At 45.9% G+C, this 24,426-nt stretch overlaps 3 protein-coding genes and 1 long non-coding RNA gene across 6 annotated transcripts in view; 1 reads left to right on the top strand and 3 right to left on the bottom strand.

Annotated features, from left to right (window-relative positions):
• arhgap23a (Rho GTPase activating protein 23a) overlaps positions 1–12,061 on the bottom strand; it is a 69,771-nt gene extending 57,710 nt beyond the window's left edge. Inside the window, exon 1 of the mRNA XM_071468384.1 lies at positions 11,635–12,061. Coding sequence (XP_071324485.1) covers positions 11,635–11,643 — 9 coding nt within the window. The 5' untranslated portion in view covers positions 11,644–12,061. The remainder of the gene's footprint in view (positions 1–11,634) is intronic.
• Positions 1–24,426, top strand: part of rpl19 (ribosomal protein L19) — a 198,000-nt gene that overhangs the window by 79,914 nt on the left and 93,660 nt on the right. The gene's annotated exons all lie outside the window — the stretch shown is intronic.
• LOC139612602 (uncharacterized) lies at positions 16,502–17,966 on the bottom strand. The gene is made up of 2 exons (XR_011686599.1): positions 17,687–17,966; positions 16,502–17,418 (listed from the first exon to the last, which is right to left on the bottom strand). It is a non-coding gene; the product is annotated as an uncharacterized lncRNA (long non-coding RNA).
• lasp1 (LIM and SH3 protein 1) overlaps positions 18,966–24,426 on the bottom strand; it is a 29,654-nt gene continuing 24,193 nt past the window's right edge. The window contains exons 5-7 of one of the 2 annotated variants that reach the window (XM_071468283.1): positions 24,237–24,312; positions 23,174–23,271; positions 18,966–22,650 (exon numbers count right to left, since the gene is read on the bottom strand). In XM_071468283.1, the coding sequence (XP_071324384.1) occupies positions 22,477–22,650; positions 23,174–23,271; positions 24,237–24,312 (348 nt within the window). In that variant the 3' untranslated portion in view covers positions 18,966–22,476. The remainder of the gene's footprint in view (positions 22,651–23,173; positions 23,272–24,236; positions 24,313–24,426) is intronic. The other variant, XM_071468293.1, reaches the window with a different exon arrangement.

Here is a 24,426-nt window from a genome sequence, read left to right as displayed (position 1 = left end):
GGGGAAGAAGATAAAATTGTGGAGAAATGTGGTGCTGGCTTTAGCCGCAGCGATGGCTCAGCTCAAAGCTGAAGAGAGAGAGGGAGGGGGGCCCATGTGGCTACTATTACTCTGAGGGGTGCAAGTATCAAGGAGCCACTTCAAAAGCCTGCCTGCCTATGGGGAAACAGACTGGAGTCATAAGGGGGAGAAAGCAGCTTACAGGAGCCCTTCCCACGCCAAGAGCTGCAGCTGCCAACTCAGCTTCATCTCAACGTGTCTCCTGCGTCTGCTCCCTCTCCTCACGGCCTCCAACCTCCGCTTCTGGCCTGCTCTGAGACACTATCCCTGCCAAAGGTTTTACAGAGGACACTCTCCGAAAGTCCCGGTCTTGACCTTCATTCATCTCCCATTTGAGACGGATAATTACCATATGTGTCCTAAATCCAACCCCCCCCCACCTCCAGGTTACTCATATAGCGGAGCCAGAGTAGTTTCTATCAGTGCCAGATAGGCTGGAAATCCACTGTGGCGGAGAGAGAGCCCAGAGAGATTTAGCAGGAGGATCCTGGTCTTAAGGTGGGAGAGGAGGGCAGATGGTCTCTGAGGAAAAGGAGAGGAGGGGGCAGACAGTGAGGTTCTTGGAGCTTGTTTCTGGGGGGTCAAGGAGCGTGAGTGCCGTCACAGCTGGATGCTCTCTATCCCGTCTGACCTCAAATAGGGATCTATCTCTGCAGCCTCTTTGTCTCTTTCTGCACTCCATGTGTTTTCTATTCCAGCGGACGGAGGGATAAATCAGTCTGTGCCCTGACACTTTTCTGTGGGAAGAACGATCCCATGTTAGCGCACCCCTCCTGCGCTGAGGTTTGTCCACAGCTCATCCCAGATTGCACGCAGATACGCGCTCACGCTACGCATCAATTTGCCTGTCAGGCGAGCGAAACGGGCCTTTCTATTATTGATGTTCCGCTGGTCGGCTGAGGCTGGAGAGGTGCGGAGAGCCCGGTGGAAGATTTGTGTGTTTGAGGTGTCGTGTGTCACTTTCCAGCAGGTGGGTGAGCATATTTGAAAACGCTGGTTTTAAGATGCAGGAAAGAGCCGTAACTGAACCCACATCCGGCCAAGAGGAGCGTCTTTTATTTCCCATGCTGCACTTGATGGGATCTAAAGACGCTCTCCTCCTCGTGCTGCGTCTCTGGGTCGCCCTTATTTACTGACACACAGCCTCGGGCGTTGGGTATATCCCTGAGATTGGCTGAGTAAACCCTGATCTGACGGTGATGTGAGGCGACACCCCCCCGGTCCCTTTCCCTCCAGGGCCGGCTGGAGACGAGCAGGGAGCATCCAGAGACTTCGCTCGTTACGTAATCACACACACACTCTTACAGCCTGGTGTCTTGTAGGACAAACCCACAAACAACCATCATCCTATTTGACTCCCTCAACCCAACCGTGCCCCCTCCCCCTCGACCCCCACCTCCCTCCATCGGCCTGGCTCTGCTGAGGCTGGGAATGATGATGGCGGGTGGGCATCCCTCCTCCCATTCTAGGCCAACTCTCAGCGCTGGTATGCTACTATTAATTGTAGCCACTCCATTTATACCAGCTTTACCACCCCCGCCCCCCCCTCGAAAGGCCCCCTCATTCTTTCATATCTCCTCTGTTTCACTCCACATCCCTCCAGTCATCGAGCCCGTCCTCTCAGTAAACACCCGTCACCCTCCTCTGCACACGCTCGCTCTCAGACTGAGGAGAGCACTTGCCAGATCTTTTCAACATCATTTACTTTAAGCCTCTGCAGAGTCTGTAACCCCCCCCTCTCAGGCACGCCACACGATCCCCTCCACTTGATACAGTTGCGTTTAATGAAGGTGCCTGGATGGACTTTCATACGGCTCAGAGCCAAAAAGACACAATGTGCAAGTCCGGCCAAGCTGCAGGACCCCCCCCCCCCCCCCCCCCCCCCCCCCCCCTTCCTGCTCTCAGCTGATCTAATATAAAGACTAACCTTCTTTCTGTCCTCATCTCAAATGTAATAAGAAGCTGATGTTCTTGGCTGTCTGGGCCTGATAAGGTGAAACGTGTTTGCTGAAAGCTCCAAGCAGTTAGTCAGAGTCAGGAGGTGGAAAAAATGTGGACGATGAGCTTATAGGAATATCTGAAAGCATGTTCACATGTGCTCCAGCTTAAGGAGAAACGTCCAGCTGCTTATTGCTGAGCATACGAACACACACACACACACACGAGTGTGAGCAGGCGACACGGATGTCACCTACGAGCGAGGGTGGATACGTGAATGAGATGTAGACGTGTGGGGGCTCTGCTGTCCGTCTCTGTTGACACAGAGGCTCCTGTGGCACTCCTTCAAAAGGGGGCTGGGGAGGAGGAGGAGGAGGAGGAGGGTGGGAGCGGTGGTGACCCCAGCCTGCATGGATTCCAGCCAGAGCCATAAATCCCCCCCTCCCCTCCCTGCATGACAGGAGGAGTCCTCTTTGTCTGACCGGACAACTGGCACGAGGGGAGGAAACAGCTGACCAGTCAGACGACAGACAGGCTGTTTGTAACTGTACTGTACTGGCAGATCAGACACATCTTACATCCACACTAACGTGTCCAGCTGAACTGACAAGATAAGAATCACTTCAAATCCTTTTCTTACTGATTTCAGAGTCTTAGGATTTTATTTTCATGGCCACAGAAATCCACAAAAGATTTAATACTGAAAAAATGTTGCACTAAAAATCAAAGAACCAACCCAGTACATCTGCAACTTTTAGCTCACTACAAATCATGCATACATTTTTTTTTTAATGCTGAAGATTTTCAAATTTGTGGTGCACAGTTTAGATTCTGGATAAAAGTTTCCTACAGTTTTCAGTTGCCACTGATTTTTCTTCACTTCCCTATAATATGAAAATTAATAAAGAGACTCTTGAACTTGCTTGAGTTCATAATCTGCATTAATTGGATTGTGACTCTATCACTGAGTGGCAGCTTAATTTAAAAAGTCTGCACTGCATAGTGCTCAAAGATTAGGGGTTCAAACCTTACTGGACAGATACACATGAAGAATCATCATATTTAATATTTTGCAGTCAATGACTAAAGTCTTGATGCTCTATATCTTCGGCGGTGATGCTCTCCCTTCACTGCAGCCTCCTTCAGCTCTGGTTTGATGTGGGCTCTCTGCTTTTAGTCTGGTTTTCAGCAGGTGAAACAGAAAGATTCAGATGAGATGTTTGACTCAGTTCAGACGACTCTGAGCACAGAGATCTTCTGTATATCTCTGCATTCATCCTGCTGCTTCTGTCAGTGAAATCCTCATTAATGCGCCAATTCCACTGGAGCCATAACAGAACCAGGACCATGTTCGACAGACAACGTTGTGGCTTCTTTTCTTTCCTCTTTCCAACATTTTGATAGAGGTTGATTTTTGTTTCATCAGTCCACACATCTTTGTGCCAGATCTCCCTTTCGTTTGGTGTGTGCCTCTCTGTCTCTGAGGTTAACCAGGGGTTTGAATCTCGTGGTGAAGCCTCTGAGGTTATGGTCATGAAGTCTTCTCCTGATCGTTGACAAGGAAACATGTCCGCCTACATCCTGGAGAGCATCCTCTCCTTGCTGTGCGGCCATAAAGGGGTTTTAATGATTTTCTGCTCATACACGAGACTCAGCCTTCCAGGTCGTTTTACATTTTCTGCTTTTCCTCTGTAGCCCTGCTTTTTTTTTTTTTTTTTTAGAAAGAACCCAACTCTGATAGATTTGTGCTGCACTTTGCAGCCAAGTGTCCATTTACTTTTAAACCCCTGCAATCCAGGCACTATGTGTTAAAAGGGCTAAATCTCCAGAACAGTTCTTCCAATATTGACTTTAACCGACTCAGATTAAAGGCCCTTTAATGTAGTTTCCATTATTTTATTTCAAATTGAATGATCTGTGTGCAACTGTCCAAATACTCATGATCTGGACTGTAGACTGGTAAACCAGTCCTCTTCTTCTCTGTCTTCACCCCTCCACTGTGTCTCTTCTGACCTGCTGACCCCTCCTCTCTCCCTGCCTCACCCCACACACTACATTTCACTGTAATCCCCTCTCCTCCTCCTCTTCCTCCTCCTCTTCCTCTCTTGCAGCTGCCTCGCTCACTCTTCTCCTCCCGGACCTGTTAACTCGAACAGAAAACAACCGCCAGCCTGTGGACACTGACTCTGCCGAGACGGAGACAGGTTAGAGCCGGAGCTCTGGCTGTGTGAGAGGACGTTCAGTTGGGTAGGATACTGGAGAGAATGACTCACTGAGGCCAGGAACGCAGACACACACACACACACACACACACACACACACACACACACACACACACACACACACACAGTCAAACAGAGGAGCACCACCAGCTTGTGCTTTTGACTGGACTTGCTGATTTGCCACATCCACAGGCCGACTGAGCTCGATTTGAGAACTTTTTTTAACTCCCCGTTTTAACCCTGTTTCCACTGGTTTCCGCCACTGACACAGACATTTTTACTGGGTTTTACGTATGTATTCGCCTGTTCCAAGGCAGTTTTTATCCCCCTCTTCCCGTACGAGCTGATACACTATCTCATCCCAAAACATGAGCTGCGGTTCTCTGTCCGGCTCAGACACTGGTTTTTAACACGGCGAGGGCTGATTAGAGCGGCCGTGTGGGAGTGTTAGAGAGATAAAGGAACAAAGAGAAGGAAATAGCTCGAGTCTTAACAAGGAGAATAGTGGATGTTGAGGTGTCACAGTCTGTACAAACGAGCACTGGTTCAGAGTCTCCAGTCTGCCTCGATTCACGGGTTCCTCAAAGCAGCACAAGTGAATCACATCCAGGGTATTCCACTGTTCCTATAAATGTGAGCTGTTACTATAAACGCTTGGCACACATTCTTCAAAGGACAACCCTGCAGTGCCTCCACCGCCACCTTTTTCTTTTCCCCTAAAACTCATCTGAGAGACAGAGAGGGAAAATAAACACAGGCTGGCAGTTCCAGTAGCAGCGCTGCGAGTTTCCTTCCTGCTGCCCGTCACTTCATAAGAGACCAAACGTGTTTGCAGCCTCTTTACCTTTCACAGCTCCACTTCCTGCTTCGAGCATCACTTCCTGCTGCACAATGGAAATGAGCTCCCAGGATGAGAAGCGTGCTCAAGCCACATGCGGGAACCAGTGGCTCTGATACCAGCAAAAAAAAAAAAAAAAAGTTTACATCAGATGCCTCTGCTGGTCAATGATGAGTCAGGAACGTCCGAAAATAACTCACACAAAATTAGAAAGACATATTATTAGAATAGGTAGCATGTTTCCATAATACATCACGCTGAGTACAATGGAAAGTGGACAATTGAAGGAATTTTTCCTTTTTTTAAACTTTTGGAAAAATTCCTGCAGCCTGATGTGATAACACAGTCTAAAAACTGATTATTTTAGATGTTTCCAGGTGGCCGCGTCCTTTTGATATTGTTAAATTAGATCTATTGTAATTGTTAAATATATACTTTTACATTCATTATGATGGTTAAGAGCTTCTACAACTTTTGACTGTAAAAAGTGTGTTTTCATGTAAAGCCAAGATGCAGAAATGATTGATTCTACTGAGTTAATCTGGACATGAATTTACAAAAACATTGTTATTAAAAAGTTATTAAAGAGTACTGACATCACTCAGTGTGTTTTTATTATTATTACTATTATTATTATTTTAAATGTAGTTTTAATCTCTATCAGACTTTTTCTTGGTTAAATAAAGTTTTACAAATATTACAAATTTGAAAATGAATTTGAAAAATGAACTAAAAAACACAAAAAGCAGCCGTTTCAATTCATAATCCCCTGCACAGATGTCATCTGAATACTAATGCTTCCTCTGGTATTAATAATAATAAAAAAATCTTCTTTGTGATTTAAATAAAAAGGACCTTATGGCCAATGACAGATCTCCTGAGTATTTGTGGTGTAACAAAAGTCTTAAGCCACGCCTCTTAAAGTATATACAGTAAACTGAGTAATCCTGTGTGTTCAAGGAGATCATAACCTAATCCCAGAGTCCCCCCCCCAGCTCCCGACCTTAAAACTCAGATTTAAGTTTGTCTAGACATGGCCTTAAAGCAGGGTGTTCTCCGTTTGGAGGACAGGAGGCCACACGAGACGAACGCTTTCACACGTTTTTTAACCTTCAGAGAAACGTCACTGTTTTTATCTGCTCAACCATCAGCGCAAAAACATTAACCCCCACACATCCTGAACCCTGCTGTGGGTCTCAAATATTATAATTCTGCCTTAAGAGTTCATGCCTGAGCTGAAATCAGAGACAGAGAAGAGAAAATGCAGGTAAAGATGACAACTACTGAAATTCTTATGGAAGATAAAAGAAGTATAAAAAGAAAAATGTGAGTGAGGATATTTCTTTCTAGGTGCTGAGATTTAGAAAAACACAAAATCAATCATTTTTCCTACAGAGATCATTAAGTGATGAGAACCCATCAAGAAGAATTAGATTATACAGTGTACATCTCTGGTAGGATTCATATAAAAATGCTCTCTCATTAGTGTCAGCAGCAAAAACAAACAAACACCTTCTTATTCTAGATTGAATTCTGTCAAAGGACGACCATCTGTTCCTTTGCTTGTCACTGCAGAGATTTCCCTAAATAGATAATCCTCAATCCCCCTGAAAAGACAGACATTCAGCCACAGTTGCACTGGGAGACCACAAGGGGGCTCAAGTAGAGAGACGAGGCTGGATATAAGGGATGAGGGTGGGGAATGAAAAATGAAAAATGTCCTCAGATAAAACACTGGAGAGTTTTTCATTTTATCCCCACCAGTGGGATTAGGCAGGATTTATGGTGACGATACCGAAGCAACAGGAGCCCAGAATATGGCAAAAAAAATAAAATGATGAGCCTCATGTGAAGGAGCAGCTTCTCCGTCATCTAGATGGACAGCGGTCACATCGTTTTCTCACGGAGCTGTTGTTCGAACTGGAAAAAACAGGCCAGGAGGTCAGCGTACAGTTCATTACCAATGAGCAGCCGTGGTGCACGCTAACAGTGGGGCATCTCTGTGTGGCCTGTTTAAAGATCAAAGTCATGAAACAGCAGGCAGCAGCTGCACAGATGTTCATCCTGGAGCAGCACCTGGACGCTCAAGGACGGAGGAGAGGGAGCAGGAGGTTGGAGAAACTAACCCCTGAGAGATGGAGACAGACTGTCAGGGCCATGGATTAAAGTCAGAAACATGTCAAACGGAGCTCTGCGCAGGCCAAACCGGCCCATTAGGTCAAATTGAACCAACTCGGTAGCAAACAGCCTCCTAATTGGACCTCATCCCTCTGTTTTGTTCCATTTATCCCCGCTCAGCTGCCCCCGTCCTGTGTCATCAGCATGCAGATCCCGGAGACTGGGCTGGACTGATGCAAAGTGCCGCTGACAGGAAGGGCTTTAACCACACAGGCTAACCTTTGACCCTCGCGGGGGGAAAACGCCCCCCCTTCTCCCTGCCCTCCCCGCTCCCCGCCCCAGCCATCTGCATTCATTCATTTGCTCGCCACTCAAGTGCATTGAGGTTGAGGTCCAACGTAGCCGTCCTGAGCTGAGCAGGAGCTGTTTACTTGGAGATGGGTGTCCTAGTTTCTTTCAGTGGACAATCTGCCCATTGTTTGCCTGCAGGCATCTGCCAATTGATTATCACCCACCTGACAATCCAACAGAGCCTGAATTAGGAGCATGAAGCCTGTGCTGACATCCCTCACACGCAAAGACAAACATCTGAATATCTTCACACTTGACATGATGCAGATTCCTGCTCTGAAAGATGAATCCTAATAAACTGGCAGGTAAATATGTTTAGAAAACAAATGTACATTTGCTCAAAACCTTATAAGAGTTTCCACTTTATCATATGAAGAAGTAGAAGAGAAAGGAGAGGCCAAAGATGCATTTTTCATATGAATAAAAAGTTTTGAAATATTACAGGTGAGTGGATAAAATCTGTAGAAAAAAAATGCTATAAAAAGATTACCACAAAGAAAATGATTCTGGAAGTATGCATTAAAAGTACTGTAGAGTATTTAAACCTAAGCCTGACGTCTTCATCTGAATGTGATAGTGTTGACAGTGATGTTTTTCTGTCTGCATGCTTCATCTGCTGCTGAGTACATTGTAATGGTGGCCAGGGTCAATCAAGAACTCCCCGAGCTCCATGTCCCACAGATGTCCCCAGAGACGGAGAGAGAGAGAGAGAGACAGAGAGAGAGAGAGAGAGCGGCATGTTTTTCTCAGCACATGCAAAGACCAGTTGAAAAACTCTACTTCTACAGCGTGGTTGATTTTCATTGTCTACCCTGCTCTGCAAAACTGACAAACAGGTCAGAGAAGCTGCAGCGGCTCTCAGCATGGGTGAGAAGATCGATATATGCTTATATATGTGTGTTTAATTTCAATTTAGATGCAAATACGCCGGCAGAGTTCAGTCTTTCAGAGTCTCTCAGAGTCTAGTGCTCAGGACAATAGAGCAAGACATTCCTAAGAGTCCATAGATTGGAGGGCTGTAGGCAGGGGGGCCTCGGGGTGCCATGGGTGGGGCGTCAGATTAGACCACCTGTTCCACCATGAGGGACACACACACACACACACTCATTCTTTCCCTTCATCCCTCTCTCTCTCACACATGTTGCCTTTCACATTCCCTCTCACTATCTCGTTTGTAACTTAATAAGAGCCTTTCTTCTCTCACAGACACACACACACACACACACACACACTTTCACTCTCATAAAATATCTCCCTCCATGGCTGCTTCGTTCGCTCTGAGCTAATTTTGACTGCATTCCATTTCAGTCACATCTATGGGAAACAGACAAAACAATTTGCCAGATAACTCTGGCTGAGAGCCACACAGACACACACACACACACACACACACACACACACTGTATTACAGTTAGACATATGTCGCCTTGACGCCCAAATCGAGCCTCCGGGGAGCCGTGTTCAGACAACAGAATAAACAGCACAGCGTCACCACTGTCCACATCGCTGAGCCTCACCCAGCAGTATCAGGGATTCCCTCTGCTGTTGTGACACACTTTAAATTTGCCTTCACACAGTAAAACATCTCAAGAGTTGAGGACTTCAAAACACAAGTTTGCAGAAATTACTTCTGCTCATTTCTTGCTCGACCTTTTAGAGACCGGCGCTTGACTTTTCCCCGTGGCTCTCCGGCTGTTACAGCAGAGAGAGAGAGCCACTTGCTTCTCTCTGATGTGATGTGGTCAAACAACTCAATCTCCAATCCCAGAGTTCACCAGGCAGCAGCCACCGCAGCCCTGCCCAGGTCTGCCCTAATGACTATTGATCGGGAGGCACTAATGACCCTAACTGATTCGCAGTGAGTCTGGCATTTTACTCGCCCTCGGGCAAATGTTCTGCGGTGAGAACGTTCCCGGTGTCAGTCAGCGTGTTCTCACAAACATGTAAAACCAGACGACTCCACTGAGGATGAGTTACATCGGCACCGGGATGCAGAAGACTGCAGCGCAGACAGACTGAGGGAGTGAGAGGTGTCCCACTGCTGCCCTTGATTTGCTCTCAGACACTTTATATAACCAGCCTGACTGAGCCACTGCCCTCCTTATCACTGTGCATGTGCGCTCCAACATGTGTGTGTCCTTGCACAGACAGCTACGAAACAGAAAAACGCAGGTCCGCCATGATGATGTCCTCTCAACTCTGCAGCCCTTCCAGGACTGTAGTAAACACTACATGCCTCTGTTTACATTCAAACAGCCATGTTTATGCTGCCAAATGACAGAAGTTTCACACACACACACACACACACACACACACACACACACACTGTATATCCAGAATCATCTTGAAACACCAGGCTGATGAGGCCACTTTAGTGTAAACACACACACACACAGGCCTGAAGCAGGAAACACACAAGAAGATAAAGCTTCACAGCCTCATCACTAAATGACAATAACGCACAGTCACGTGACCAACAGGAAGTGCTCTAATCATATTTGGCTGTTACATCACAATATGGTCCATCTATTAAAATGACACAGATCCAGCCTCAGCACTGCGCCAAGGCCGTGCCGTGTCAGCATTTCACAGCGCTGCGCAGTCTTAAAAATAGTTTTTGTTTCCTGTGAGCTGTATTGTGCTGTAAGCTACACCAGTCTCTCTGTTTTTGGTGCAGAATGTGAACTGACACTGAAAGTGTGTGTCCGTGGGAGTGTGTGTGTGTGTGTGTGTGTGTGTGTGACACGGAGGCCACGGCCCATACATGTGGCATTCACTGGTTCCCCAACACACCTGTGCTCTGTGTTCCTGCCTGAGGTTTTCTATTTGGGGACATAAGGTTAAGAGATAAACAAAAACACACAAGCGCAAACATGGCACGAACCCCTGCCTACTACACACACACACACACACACACACACACACACACACACACACACACTGTCTGGCCAGCAGTAGTGATGACATCATCTCTGCTAAACTGGGGGGCTAACGTCACCCTGACCTCAGAGGACGGACACAGACAGGAGATGTTCCCCTCATGGACCACATGAATAATTCACCCACAGGAAAGGTCGGGCTTGGGTGTGTCACCCAAACTACCCCCCCCCCCCCCCCCCCCCCTTCACCAAAATCCCCTCCTTTAAGACAAACCTGATGCTCGCACCACATCACCCTGAGAAGAGGAGAGGACGCAAAGCAACAGAGGAGACAGAGGCGGAGGAGGGGGGAGGGAATTGGGGGATGAGGTAATCAATGAGCAGGACACACACTGGTGGCGTGTTGAGGGCGGCGGAGGGGAGGGTGAAACCATTCATCACACGCTCAACTACCAGCAGCTGGTTACCTTCAGCCTGGATGCAACACCTATCAGCAGCAGCAGCAGCAGCAGTCGGCCTCCACTCAAGAGTCTCAGGCCGTTAAAACACACACACTCTCCTAAACACGGTTCGTTTCTGAGGGTAGGAGAGACAGGGGCTCCATCAGGCAGCAAACAGGTGGAGCTGGGGAGGACACTGGCTGCAAAGATCTGGTGACACGAGTGCACGGTGTTACAAAGCAGCGCATACACTCACACACACTCACACACTGATCTGGATGTGAACCCTTGCTGCATGACATCCACATCCACATCCACATCCACATCCATCCATCCTGACTGATTGTGGCCTGAGAGTGTGTCAATTGCAAGATGGATCATGATCGGGGGGGGGGCTGTTAACCCACCATACCCAGCCACACCCCTCCTTTCATGCCTCTCTTTCTCCTGAAGTGCTGACCTGACGCCCGGTATCAGAGATGAGCCGGAGCTGTGTCATCTCCTCAGAGGCCTGGCTGTTTGATGGCAACACCTCTGCCGGCCCCCTCCCCTCCTACCTCTACCCCCAGAGTGAGGTAAAGGGTGCTGTGCTGTTTGTTTTTGCCTTGCAGGGAATAAAAAAGCGGGATGATGGATGTCATGAATACACCAGGAGCTGCTGCTGCTGCTGCTGATGATGATGATGATGATGCTGTGTGTGTTTTGTGTCAGCAAGGTGTGGATATGTTGGTCCCCTTCACTTCCCCTTCAGCCCCTCCCCTCCTCCTCCTCCTCCTCTCCATCCTCACCTGGTCCATGATTTCAGCGAGCCTGCTCCCTCCTCCTGCCCCCGGTCATGGCACTAGCTCGCCGGCTGCCTCTCTTCTCTCTTCCCTGTGTCTTCGCTCAGTTTTCCCGACAACGCTCCGGTCCCGGTCCCGGTCCCGGTGCCCTCACACAGGCGAGGCAGCCTGGCAGCCGACTGCTGCTGCTGCTGCTGCGCCGCTGCACACAGGCATGATCCCGTCCCTCCTAGTGTCGCACAGTGTGACAGTCCGATCTCTTGTCCCTCTTCTCTGTCTCCTCCTCCTCCTCCTTGCTGCTGCTGCTCTGGGTGGAGGTGGGATCCTCACTTATCTCCTAGATAACCGCACAGAGGGAGAACAGGCTCCCGCTCTCCGTTTTCGCTCCGGAGCTCTTTCACCCGTTCCCTGTGTAAGCTGCCCCCCCCCCCCCTCGCCGCGCCTCCCCTCCCTTCCCTGTCTCCATTTCCCTCCTCTCTTTCCAGCTCCCCTCCCCCCTCCTGCTGCAGCCGAGGAGACCCAGAGTGAGCGAATGAGAGAGGAGGAGTGAGGGAGAGAGGAGGGCGGAGGGCTCTGATTGGCTGCCTGGGGATCATGTGACCCCCCCCCCCCCCCCCCAGGACTGAGGGACCCTCTACCAGCTGTCCAGCTCATGCTTCCCTGAAAACCTCTGTTGCCATTGACAACAGCTGCCGTGCAACAAACCAACCGCAGCTCCCCAGACACAAAGCCATTGGCCGGCAGGATTTATGGGCCCCGCCCCCTGTTGTCGGGGGGAGCATGTTGGGACATGTAGTCCGGGCTCTGGTGAGGGTTGGACCGGGTGTTTGAGAGCAGACGCCCCTGTGCGCCTTGGAGGAATGTTTTGTGCACCAGTGTTTCGCTGAGTGACTGACTGACTGACTGGCTGACTGGCTGACTGGCTGGCTGACTGACTGACTGACTGAGTGACTGGCTGACTGGCTGACTGGCTGACTGGCTGAGTGACTGACTGACTGACTGACTGGCTGACTGGCTGACTGGCTGACTGGCTGACTGACTGAGTGACTGACTGACTGACTGACTGGCTGACTGGCTGGCTGACTGACTGACTGACTGACTGACTGACTGACTGACACGTGAAGAGGAAAGACCTCGAAGCCCGGGCATTCTTGGTCAGCCAGGAAAAAGACATCCTCTGTCGTTTCCCCCTCGGCCAGCGCAGAGGGAAACTCCCACCCCACAACAACAGGAACTCCACAGCTGAAGGCCATGGCTAAGCACAGAGGCAACCCCCCCCCCCCAAACACACACACACACACACCCCTCCCTCTCCCAGCCCTCCCTCCCTCTCTCTCTTTTTCTTTCTCTCATCTCTTTCATTGCCTCCTTTTTCTTTATTTCCTCTGTCTCTATCCTCCCCTGCCCTCCTTCCCCTCCCTCACCACCTATTGTATTATTACACTCAATTCCTCAATGCTTTATCCTGCCCCCCCCCCCCACCAGAGTCTGTTTCACTGGCATCCCATAAAAAGGTTGTAGGTTACAGGTGCCACAGCAGCATCAACGTAAAGCTGCTCCACATTGGGAAACTCTTACATTTTGCCGTGTTCAGTGTTATTATGGGATGAAATGCTGTAATTTATGATCCTGGTGTTTCCACTTTTCTTCAGCCTCTGTAGTTCAGGTCTGTTTCAGCGACTGGGGACTTCAATATTTCCCTGAAAGGCCCTTTGATTGATTTCTTCAGCTGTGGATTAGACAAGTGGGTGCAGCAAGAAAAAAGAAAGAAATAAGAGTCGTTATCCCTTTATTTGAATTAGCATATTTTGTAAATTCACTGCCCACGAAGAAAACAGCGTCCCTGCTTCTCCTAGAGGTTGCTCCCTGTGTAATTGTGTAATGTTTGGGAAAAAATAAGAGCTTTTATATCTAAGGACCTAGTAAAACCTGATGTTCGTTGTTTTTGTTATAGACATTTTTGCCAGAATCCGCACTGGAAACATCTGGCAGTGATATCACAATGTGTACATTTTCCCAGCTATCAATAATAGTAAAGAAAATACAGGAAGACAACAAAATATGCTCAGAAATGCGAGGTATGCTGGCAGCAGCTGAAGCATTGCCAGAGAGCGCTACAGGCAGATTTTTCCTTTTAAAGTTATCGCAAACACTTTAAAATGTACCCTATTGCTGCATCTGCACAAGAATACCACTCCGGGGGAAACCCAGGGGCCTCTGCAGCTGAGAAACAAAAGAGCACCTGTTCTGGCTTATTTTGATTCAATGGACAGGACACGTAGCGTAGCTGTGACATGATCTGATATGGTAGCTAGAAGCAGCGTGACAGGCCAGTGAGTGAAGGGAAGGGGTGTGTGTGTGTGTGTGTGTGTGTGTGCAGAGGTCAGCAATGCAGGTCTAAGCTACAGCAGCGGCAGCACAACAAGGTCAAACAACATGTGGGACAGCAAACAACAACACAAAGCCCGTCCCACTTTCTACAGTCCAGCTTCAATGCATCACTCTCTCTTCTTAAATGAGCCCCCGCTGCTGTGGAGCGCTGCAGTGTCATTTGATCTGTGGCAAAGATGCAGTTTGAAGTGAGATGGCTGCGTGTGTGTGTGTGTGTGTGTGTGTTCTCAGGCAGAACAGCGGGTGCATTGTAATGGCGAGAGTGGTAGATTATACTATCAGCAGAGGAATTCCGATTATTTCCCAGAGTGGGTCTGTCTGCACACATGTGGGAGAAACTTTAGTTAAGTGGTTGGAGGAGGTGGAGAAAAGGGTGATGCACACAAAGTGACCTTTATGAAATAGTTCCACAATTTGGGAAATGCATGCATTTGCTTTTTTACTTAGAGTACTTAAGTTTTATGAAGTGTTATGTGCGCCATGCTAGCTGTTTCCCCCTGTTTCTAATCTTTTTGCTAAGATAAGCTAATTAGCTACTAGCTATAGCTTCACATTTAGCATACGGAGACGAGAGTGGTGTCGATCTTCTCATCTAACTCATGCAAGAGAGCAAAAAGATGTGTTTCCCAAAATGTTGAACTATTTCTCCAAAGCAGGGAGTAACAGTGGGTTTTCAAAAATATGTTCGAAGACAGGTTTAAAGAAAAAGATTTTAAGATTAAGATCACCTAAAGGGATTGTACAGAATCCTCAAAATGAGTGAATCCCACCCAGCAGAAGGAGCCACTGACCTGTGACCTTGGAGAGGGATGGACAGCTCTCAACAGGGCGGAGAGGGGAGGGGTCATTTATCTGTTGAATGAAACGAAGAATTAGAAATTAAACTTGTTTTCATACAACAGTAGAGACTGAGTTCAGGTAGCTACAATACCAGCTCTCAACAACAGGAAAAAAGCCTAAAGAGATTTTATAATGTTTAACTTTAGGCCTGACATGTTTAGATAATCACTCATGATTAAGCTTGATTTGATTGAGTGTAAAAGTTTATTTTCAAAGTATAGTTAACTCCAATACACTGTAAAACAAGAATAAATAATTTGCTGCTATAGAAAACATTCAGAATAGTCTCCTGGACTCATAAACAAAAGGACAACATTTCCCTAATTTGCGTGTGAATCATTCCGAACCAAAGAAACCTGCTATTTTCCATCAGCTGTGACTATCACGTTGGAATCACGCTGTCGTTATCTTCTCATCATGTAACCTGTTCCTCTTCACATCTGGGCAGAACCAAGTTAATCTACATCATGAACACGCAGAGAGAGCCTACCGTAGGTAAACAGCACCATCTGCAGGACCACCGGCAGCATGAATTCCCTGATACAGATGATGGCTGCTCACACCACCACCACCACCACCACCACCATGCCAGCATGTCTAACTCGACAGGAAACGTTGAAGCAGTGTGCTTCAATCCAGAAAATATGTCAGTATGAGTCAGCTTCACACTCAAAATAGATAATTGTCCCAACAGGAAATAACGTCCTGGAGCAGCTGACGATGGGTACTGCCAGAGAGACGCGAGAACTGTAGTGCAACACCACTCATATTAATACTAACACCACCTTCAGAGGTCAGAGGTCAAGTTCAACTGCACAAACACATGCAGGACACAAAACACAAACAACACAATAGGTGTTTACTAATGAGTGTGTACGTGTTCACAGCTCCTGCACACATGAACAGTATCAGACCAGATTCAGCTTTAAGAAGCTCACGTCCCTCATGGGGATATTTCTAAAATTACAGAGGCAGCTACATAACAATATGCTTTGTGGGCATTGAAGGGGGAAATTTAATGCGACAAAAATAGTCCTGATTTAATTCCAGACCATCTGCCCCCCCTCAAGGTCTATGACTCTATTTTGGAAACCACTGGAAGACAACAATTTGTGTCCCTCCACAAACACAGAATAATAACTACCATAATAGATTCTGGCGTGGAAACACATCCTTGTGATACACTGGTTATGTCACTTTGATTTTGAGATACTATGATGCATTACATTGTTTGAGGTTATATTTAATTGTTACGTCTCTTGTTGTTAATGTATTTGTCTGATTATTGCCACAGATACAGATAATACACTTACAGTAAAGTGCAATGGAATTTTTTTTTTTTTAAACTGAATAGTCTTAGTCAGTGAGTCCTTACCTTAAATCTTTTTTAATTCGAAAGCAAATATTTGTGGACATGATCAACATGGCTGCTACGAAGCTTTGTTGCTCTCAAGGTTTTACTGTCTTCACCTCTTCTGTCTCTATTCTATCAGGTGAAATACAAAAAAAATAATTCAATCTATAGGATATTTGCACTTAAAAAACATTTTTTTTGTTCAAGGAAATGTTTCTTTGGCAAAACTCAGTAATTAAAAAAAAAATACAGCGAGCTTGGCGCTGAACTGAAGAGAAAACAACTCGGTTTACTGAAATCACCTTTATTTGACATATCGATAAATACTGTCATTAATCTCTGTAAATCATCAGTGCATTGGTAAACTGAACATCATTTATATATTTATAACATCATTTTTATGAGGTTTGGTGGTCAAAATGAGAAGCAGGTACAGTGGAGTGATCTCTGAAATGACACCACCGCTCTTCATGCGTGTCATTTGCAGCCAAAAAGAATTAAGACAAACACAGTAAACCAGAGCAAGACATCAGCACAACTGATATGTTGTGGCCTCCTTCCTCCACTGAAGCGAGGGTTATTGTGCCACTGACCCGTTCCCAGTTGACCTGATGGGGAATCTTGATTGCAGTGAGGAGGAGAACATATTGGCAACACATGAATAAAGTGATATTAACACTGGTGTCAAGGCTGAGCCGACTGAGGCGTCTGATGGAACACAAACCAGACAAAAGAAAACCCACGAGCACAGAGGGGCTGGATAATCATATGAATAATACTGTTTAACTGAACACTACACATCGTAGGTGGAAGCAGTAATTAGCTCACAGTGTTATAAAAAGGCAAATTCTACACTCAAACCATCCTGCATCCATGTATTTTTTTCTGGAACGTGTGCAGAGGTAACATTTCTCCCCCTCTACAGAGAAACACGGGCATGCACAGCCTTGATAGAAAACACACACTGGTTGGATTGACTGCAGGTAAGTAAGGGGGGGCTCTTGGAGTGAAAATTTTGATGGCGGGTCCTTCGCAGGAGGGCTGGAAACGATGGCAGGGTGCAAACGGGAGGACGGAGAGGCTGAGAGAGTCTGGCCTTCACTTCTTCTTCATTTGTTTTTCCTCTGCGCTGGAGCCACTCTTCACAGCCCACCTGAGAGAGCTCCAAAGGGGAAACCGTCATGGCCTGGGCCTGGCTCTTCTCCCTGAAACACAAGGCAGCTGGTGTCAGACATTTGCAGGTTGTCGCCGAGAAATAAAAGTATTTCTTATTACTGGCTTCTTCAGGTGCAATAATTCACCACAGATATTAAAGACAGTACTTATTTTAAAACTATATCATTTACACAGGCCCTCCTCCCTCCTGTATCCTCCCTGTAGTCTTTTCTTTTACCACCAAACCATGTAGTATTTAATATTTAATAATAGCTGCTGAATATCACACCCATCATATGCTGTGAGTCGCTTCCTTACCCTTGTCCGTGATGGAAACCAGGGATGCAGGAGAGGAAGAACACGCATCCTGCGTACACCCGTGGACCGGCCGCCTGTGTCTCTGAGCGGGACGCCTCCTCATCTTCATCTTCATCATCATCATCATCGTCATCATCATCATCATCACAGCATGTAGATGATGTAGGAGAGGAAGACGAGGCCCATGATGGCGAAAAACATCAGCACCAAAATGTCCACCATGATGGAGGCGCTGTCAGAGATGGACGGTGTAGATGCGACGAGGACACGCAGCTCGAACAGCAGCGGGCGGTGCAGCAGTTCGGCAAAGATCGGCAGCGTTCGGAGGTCGACGGAGGGAATCAGCCCGACCCCTCCCCTCCTCCTGCTCCAAAACAGGAAGCGAGGGTAAGGCGGAAAAAAAACGTTTTATTTTACCCATTGTTTAGACTCTCAGGCGGATTTTCACAGTAAGCTGCCATTTCCAGTCCCTAAGTCCCCCCCCCCCCCCCCCCCCCCCCCCCCCAAAAAAAAAAAACCCCAAACGATTTATTCAAGTACTGAAATGTGACCTTTTTGAAGCCGATACACGACAGGAGACATGTGGAACCTGACAGGCTAAACTCCGGGTGAAAATAGCCCCGAAACATCATTTCCAAGCTTTCTACTTATTCCACTAATCACAGCACTAATCAAACCAGCCCTTTCCCCCTGATTCATCTTGGAAGAAATATTCCCAATATGAAGGTCTTGCATGAACACACCAACAGAGAGAGATGAAACACAGACATTTTCACAGAATACATGTTATCATGCATCAGCTGAACCTACTGATCAGGGTCTGAGGCTTGATAAGTGGGGAACTGCTCCGGACCCCCAGACTCCAAGGGGCCCTGAAATTTCCAGGTTGACTCTCAGGTTTTGCTTTTTCATATATGATTAAATACAAATTTGTCAGGCAGTTTGCATCAGTAAAGCACAATAAAAACAAAGGTAACCCTGCATTATCACCATATTTTATAGCCTTTTGTCAAAAGACTTTTAGTTTCTACAGCTCACACACTGTGCTCACCACTGAACAGATTCGTCTTCAATCAAATAACCACAAACCAACAGGAACAGGAAGACTCTGGGCAGTGCAGTTATTAATTCAGCGTAGGAGTATTTGTTAGTTTATGGATCTATGAGTGTATAATGATGGAAACCTGGAGGTGACAGGGTGCACGTCCAATGTATTGAGGGTAGGACGAAAGGTGTCCAACTCTGCTGCACAACAGAAGACATCGCACAAACAACAGTCTGAGAAAAATGACATTTTATTGAATCTGCAGAATCATAAGTACAATTTGAAGTGCTGTAACAGGGCAACAGGAGATGATATCAGGTCCTTAATTCTGAGTATGTATTCAGTATGAGTTTTGAATACATGTGTATGTCAATATGCATATGGTATCTTTATTTTTTATTTAAAAAATAACAAAATTATATCAAAAACAAAACAATTTAAGATGGAATGCACAAAACTGGTCTGAATGCTAAACCTGCGATTGTGTATTACATGATTTCACACTGCAAAGTCTACAGTATATAACCAGTATCATAGAAGCAGGGGGATGATTCATCAGAAGCGCAGGAGCCAACGATGAAGGCTGAAGGAAAGAGGGGTCGCAGCAGACGGGTGGACAGGATACGGGACAGAAGATGAATGGAAACAGGGTTATGATATGATGTTCAGAAGATGAGTGATGCCAGAGCAGAGGAGCGGTTTTTGGCGCAAAGAGGTGAACCCCTGACTAATACCCAGGTCAGACAAACAACTTGCCCTGCCTCACAGCCTCAGAGATTAAGAGCATCAGATCGCTGCCCTCTGTTGCCCCCGGGCCCCTGCACACTTACATCACCACATGCTCAAATTTGACTTTGCCTTAACAAATCCATCCTGAGCTACACTTAACACAACACTGGCTGTCTTTGGCCACTTTTTTCATTTCACCCAGAACACCCACTGCCAACACCAACAAGCTCCAGACAAAAGAAAGTTTGTATTGGATGCAATCCGCAGAGTAGCGGAGGCTACCAGTGTGAGTAGCTTTGTTATTAAATTAAATTTGACCAAACATCGTCATAAGCCAGGAACAACAATCATTTCACTTCAAGCAAAACCACCAACTCTTCAGTTTACACAAGTGAAGCACACAACCTCGAGCTCTGAAACAGCTTTCTGATCTAGCATCTGCTTTGCAAATAAACATATCCTGTTGTCAAGTAGAGAGGTTAATGCAAAATACAGGCATACATACTGTACAGTGTGTTCATTCATTTTGTTTGGCAACCTATCAACCAGCTTGAGATGTTTTTTTTTTAATTCTGATTCAGCACTGTCACAATTTATCACATTAGAAAGTTGCAAAGTTTTTATGAATGCTCAACACCAACTGACAACTTGCACCACACTGGATTTCTCCACGAGTCGACTTTAAAAACCAACATCACTTCCCCTCAGCCACATTCACAAAAAATATGAACTTTTTTTTTTTTTTTTTTTTTTGAATCTGCAGGCAAGCCACTTCCCAGAGCACCATGACCTGTAAAAACATTTTCCCTAACTTACCTTTATGATACATATACAATTGTACAATGTCTTCTAGCTACATAGTGAGAGCCTGGTTTCTTTTAATAAAGCTGAAATATTTTCGGCCCCTCCCACTCCACCTAAAAACGCACCACCCTGATCGCTCACGTCTGTGACAGTGCATCATGGGAGAATGAAACAGCAAGAAAAGGGGGCAGAGGTGTGTGGTATGGTCAGGGGCAAATGGAATTATTTACACCACTGAGAGATGGTCAGATATCATGTTTAAAGTCTGATAAGGTCCTCACAGAAATACAATATCCAGAGTGGAGGAATGATGCAGCATTTCTGTTTAACAGCCAGCAACTTAAATGCTTCATTTTGTGTTTTTGAACCAAACTCCTTTACATTTAGTGACCACCAAAAACCAAATGTTGGCACATTTGGGCTGATTCACTGGTCAGGTATCAAAAATAGTTGAGAATTTTGGGACCAAAAAACACCAGCCTTTATAGATGTTTTGATGACCAGAGCATACAATAAAACTTTCTGAAAAGCCATCCTGTAACATTATTCTTTCTTAGAAGCTCCAGAAGAATAAACAGCATTAATAGAGACTCATTGGTCAGAAACTTGAACGTGCGAGCATTCGACCGATTTCTCAAACCTGCTGCCAGCACTGTTCTGACCTAAAACTGCAGGCTGATTAATCCCACGACTGATCTAATACTGCGACTGCACTAGTCCAGATAAACTCTCCTGTCTTGATTCATATATTGAGTTGCTGGTTTATTTATTTAATACACTAACATTTATTTTTTTGAAAATAAGCTTCTCACAATAACAAGAAAAGGAAAAGGAAAAGGAAGAACAGCATGAGAAAAACATCAACATTTACCACAGCCAAGTTCTCTCACATTAAATGGAAAAAAAGAGACAAGAACAGTGGAATAAATTGAAAATAAAGAAAAAATACAGAGTTGTGCTTGGCCTTGTCTTTTGTAAATGTTTTTTCTTTAGCAAAAAAGGGAATGGACTTGACCTGTTCCCATCTCCTTTCCTCAAACCGTCATCACCATAACTTTGTGATTCTTTGTGAGGACTGAAGGCATTTGGGCTGCAAAAAAAAACAAAAAAAAAAACAAAACAAAACAAAAAAAAAAACAGGAATAGAGGTGTATGGACTGTACATCCACACCAACTGAGGTGATATATTCAGTGTGGCTGCAAGAGATGGACTGATAACGTCCCCCTAACTTGTCCCTGATCCCTCCTGTATCGGACACGCCCCAGAGAAAGGCAATGACAGGAGGTGCTCTACAGTTAGGCTGCGATTTCCAGTTTCACCATGATACCCACAATGCAGTGCTGATACACGAGGGTGCCTACTTGAGCACACAGTGGCGAGATGTGTGTCCATCTATAAATATATTAAAAACCTCTCTGTTAAGACTGATAACTGGCTGATTGGTGCAACAGCAACAGGGTTAGAGGTTAAAGGAATGTACACAAGTCAAAAATATTCAAGCTTAGTTCTGATAGACTGAGATTCTACACTGTGTTTCCAGTCTGGCCATGATCACACTGCAAAATCAAAAAAAAACCAACACAAATAAGCCTATGACAATGTCACACCCACCCACACTTCAAACTTATTTCCTCCACAGAATAACATCTGCAGCTTGTGGGGGAAAAGGGGCTTTTTTACATTTTTTTTTCTTCCTTGTTTTTGCACGATGTTCTGTCAGGATTGTTAAGTGCTATAGCTAGGATGGAGCACGGCGTGACCCCTGACTTTTAAGATGAACTGAGAGTTTATCTTTTAAGACTTTCAATTTCCACTTGTGACAGCACGAAGAGTGGAGCCAGGATGGGGGGGGGGGTTAAACCGGATGATGAACATCATCCAAACAGACAGACATCAGCACAGACAGACGGACAGACAGAGAGGCAAGCAGGCAGACAGACAGAAAGAAGGAGGACAGAAAGACAGATAGATAGAGGGTGTCTGTGGATGGCAAGCTGAACAGTGAGAGCAGAGTAGGGATGCAGGGGCAGCGGCGGTGGTGGGGGGGGGTTAAGGTCTCACAGGACAGATTAGGGAACAAGAGTAAAATCAAGAGAAAGCGGCATTAAGATGAGATGGCACTGGGCTTTTCCTTTCCTTCTTTCCCTCCCTTTCTCTACCTCCTCCTCCTCCTTTTATCTCTCCCCCCTTTTTTTTTTCCTTCCCCCTCGCTCAGATGGCCTCCACGTAGTTGGCGGGCAGCATGCCCTGCTGGCCGGTGCGCTCCACGCGGCCGTACATCCAGCCCTCGTCGATCTGCTGCACATCTACAATCACATCTCCGTCCATGAAGGACACCTCGTCCTCGTCGGCAGCAGAGTAGTCGTACACTGCCCTGTACCGCTTCTGTGGACACATGGTTAGCATGAAGGAGGTCAGTCAGTTACTGTCTGCTAGAGAGGAGCTGCAGCAGAAACCATTTATGTAAGAAATCTGTATTTTTGATAACATTTTTCACACACACCTATAACTAAACTACAGCAATAAGATGAGTCTGAAAGGCAGTTGTTATTAACAACACATGGTAAACGATAAACTATGAAATAACGATCAAACAGCACTGATCCGCAGATTTCTACCTGGATTAATCGATTTGTAGTTTTGTTTATAAAAATATACATAAATTGTAAAACGAATGCCTGTTATGATTTAAGAAAGTTCAAGCTGATGTCTTCAAATATCTCGATTTGTTCGACCAACAGTCCAAAATCCAAAAAATATTCAGTTTTCTTTCATAAAGATCCAAGAAAATCAGCAAATATTCATATTAAGAAGCCAATTTTTTGGATTTTCACTTAAACATGTTTTAATTCATCAAGTTGTACTTTTTGTCCACCTAAAGCAAAAGCGGGGGGAACAGAGGACCTACCCCAGCGCTGGGAGGGGGGCCGGCAGCTGCCTGGCGTGCTGGTTCAGGAGCAGGTTCGAAGTTGTAGTTCTGAGAGCCTGCAGAGGACTGGTAAGCTGCTGGTTAAACAGAAGGGAAACAGGAAGGCAAATGAATGAGCTGGAAACATATTTTCTAATGTTGCAGTGTCTCAGAGCTCAGTCTCACTGGGACTCGGCAGCGATCTGTAAACTCTGCTCTGTTGTTAAGCTTGAGTTAAGCGTTCAACACATACAGCAAATGCAAGTAAATGCTGGATGTATTTAGTCCTGTCTGTATGTCTGCACTGACTCTCAGAGAGTGAGGAATGCACAAACATGTCAAGCCAAGACGTGCATCCAATGGCTCTTGGTTTCCCTGTTACACAACCTAGTGAACAATGCTTTTCTGTGTTAAAGTGCAAACCAGGCAAGTAAAATACAACTGCAGGTACACTGGCCAGCCAAATATTTGCTTCGAGCAATGTCTTGACATAATGTTCCTCATGTTGTTCACATTTATTACTTCAAAGTTGCTTGGCGAACAATGTTTTTCGCTTGAGTAATGAGTAAAACAGTTTGTCTGTTAAAGTTAAGATTAAGCAATATCAGACTTGACTTTGATAATTGTGAAACACAGCAATTTCTGCAGCAATCTATTTATAGATGAGTGAGTTGAATGCAGAGGAGGGAAGAGAACAAGTTAGGACCAAGTTCCCTGAGTGGTGTGACGAGGAAACGCCCAGCCTGCTCTGAAGAAGCTCACAGAAAAATGTAGATGCAGCACTTGACGTACTTTTCTCACAGAACCAAAACGCCTAATGCAACCATCAGGCACTGAAGGGTTAAAGTTCACCCAGGTCACCTTTCATTAGTGCCATCAAGCCATGTGGATAGTTGTGGTTTTATTTGGGATTTGAGTGAACTGATCAGAAGTTGCTTTCCATGAAACCTGGCCCTCCTCCTGTCTACTTTTTCCTACCACTCCTACTACAACTACTACTACTACTTCTATTACTGCAGCTGTTTAGTGCCCAGTCTGAATGTGTCTTTTTAAAAATGGTTACCTGGGCTGGGGCTGCTTGGCTGATGTGGGGCCTCTCCTCCCATCTTCCTCTTCTCAAACTCCTCGTGGTACTTAATCTGCAAGAGCAAAAAAAGAAACAGCGTCAGGCCAGAGAAGAAGAGTGCACACAATGTCTACAGGTTTCACCAAGTAAGACTTTTTAAGACCTTTTAATTCAATTTACTCATACC

This window comes from Trachinotus anak, unplaced genomic scaffold (genome assembly GCF_046630095.1).
Source record: "Trachinotus anak isolate AG129_WGS33_773 ecotype Australia unplaced genomic scaffold, CSIRO_AGI_Tana_v1 ptg000003l, whole genome shotgun sequence".
In the NCBI taxonomy this organism is placed as follows: Eukaryota; Metazoa; Chordata; class Actinopteri; order Carangiformes; family Carangidae; genus Trachinotus; species Trachinotus anak.
Note: the sequence above shows the minus strand (reverse complement) of the source record. Positions and strands in the feature narration are given on the sequence as shown.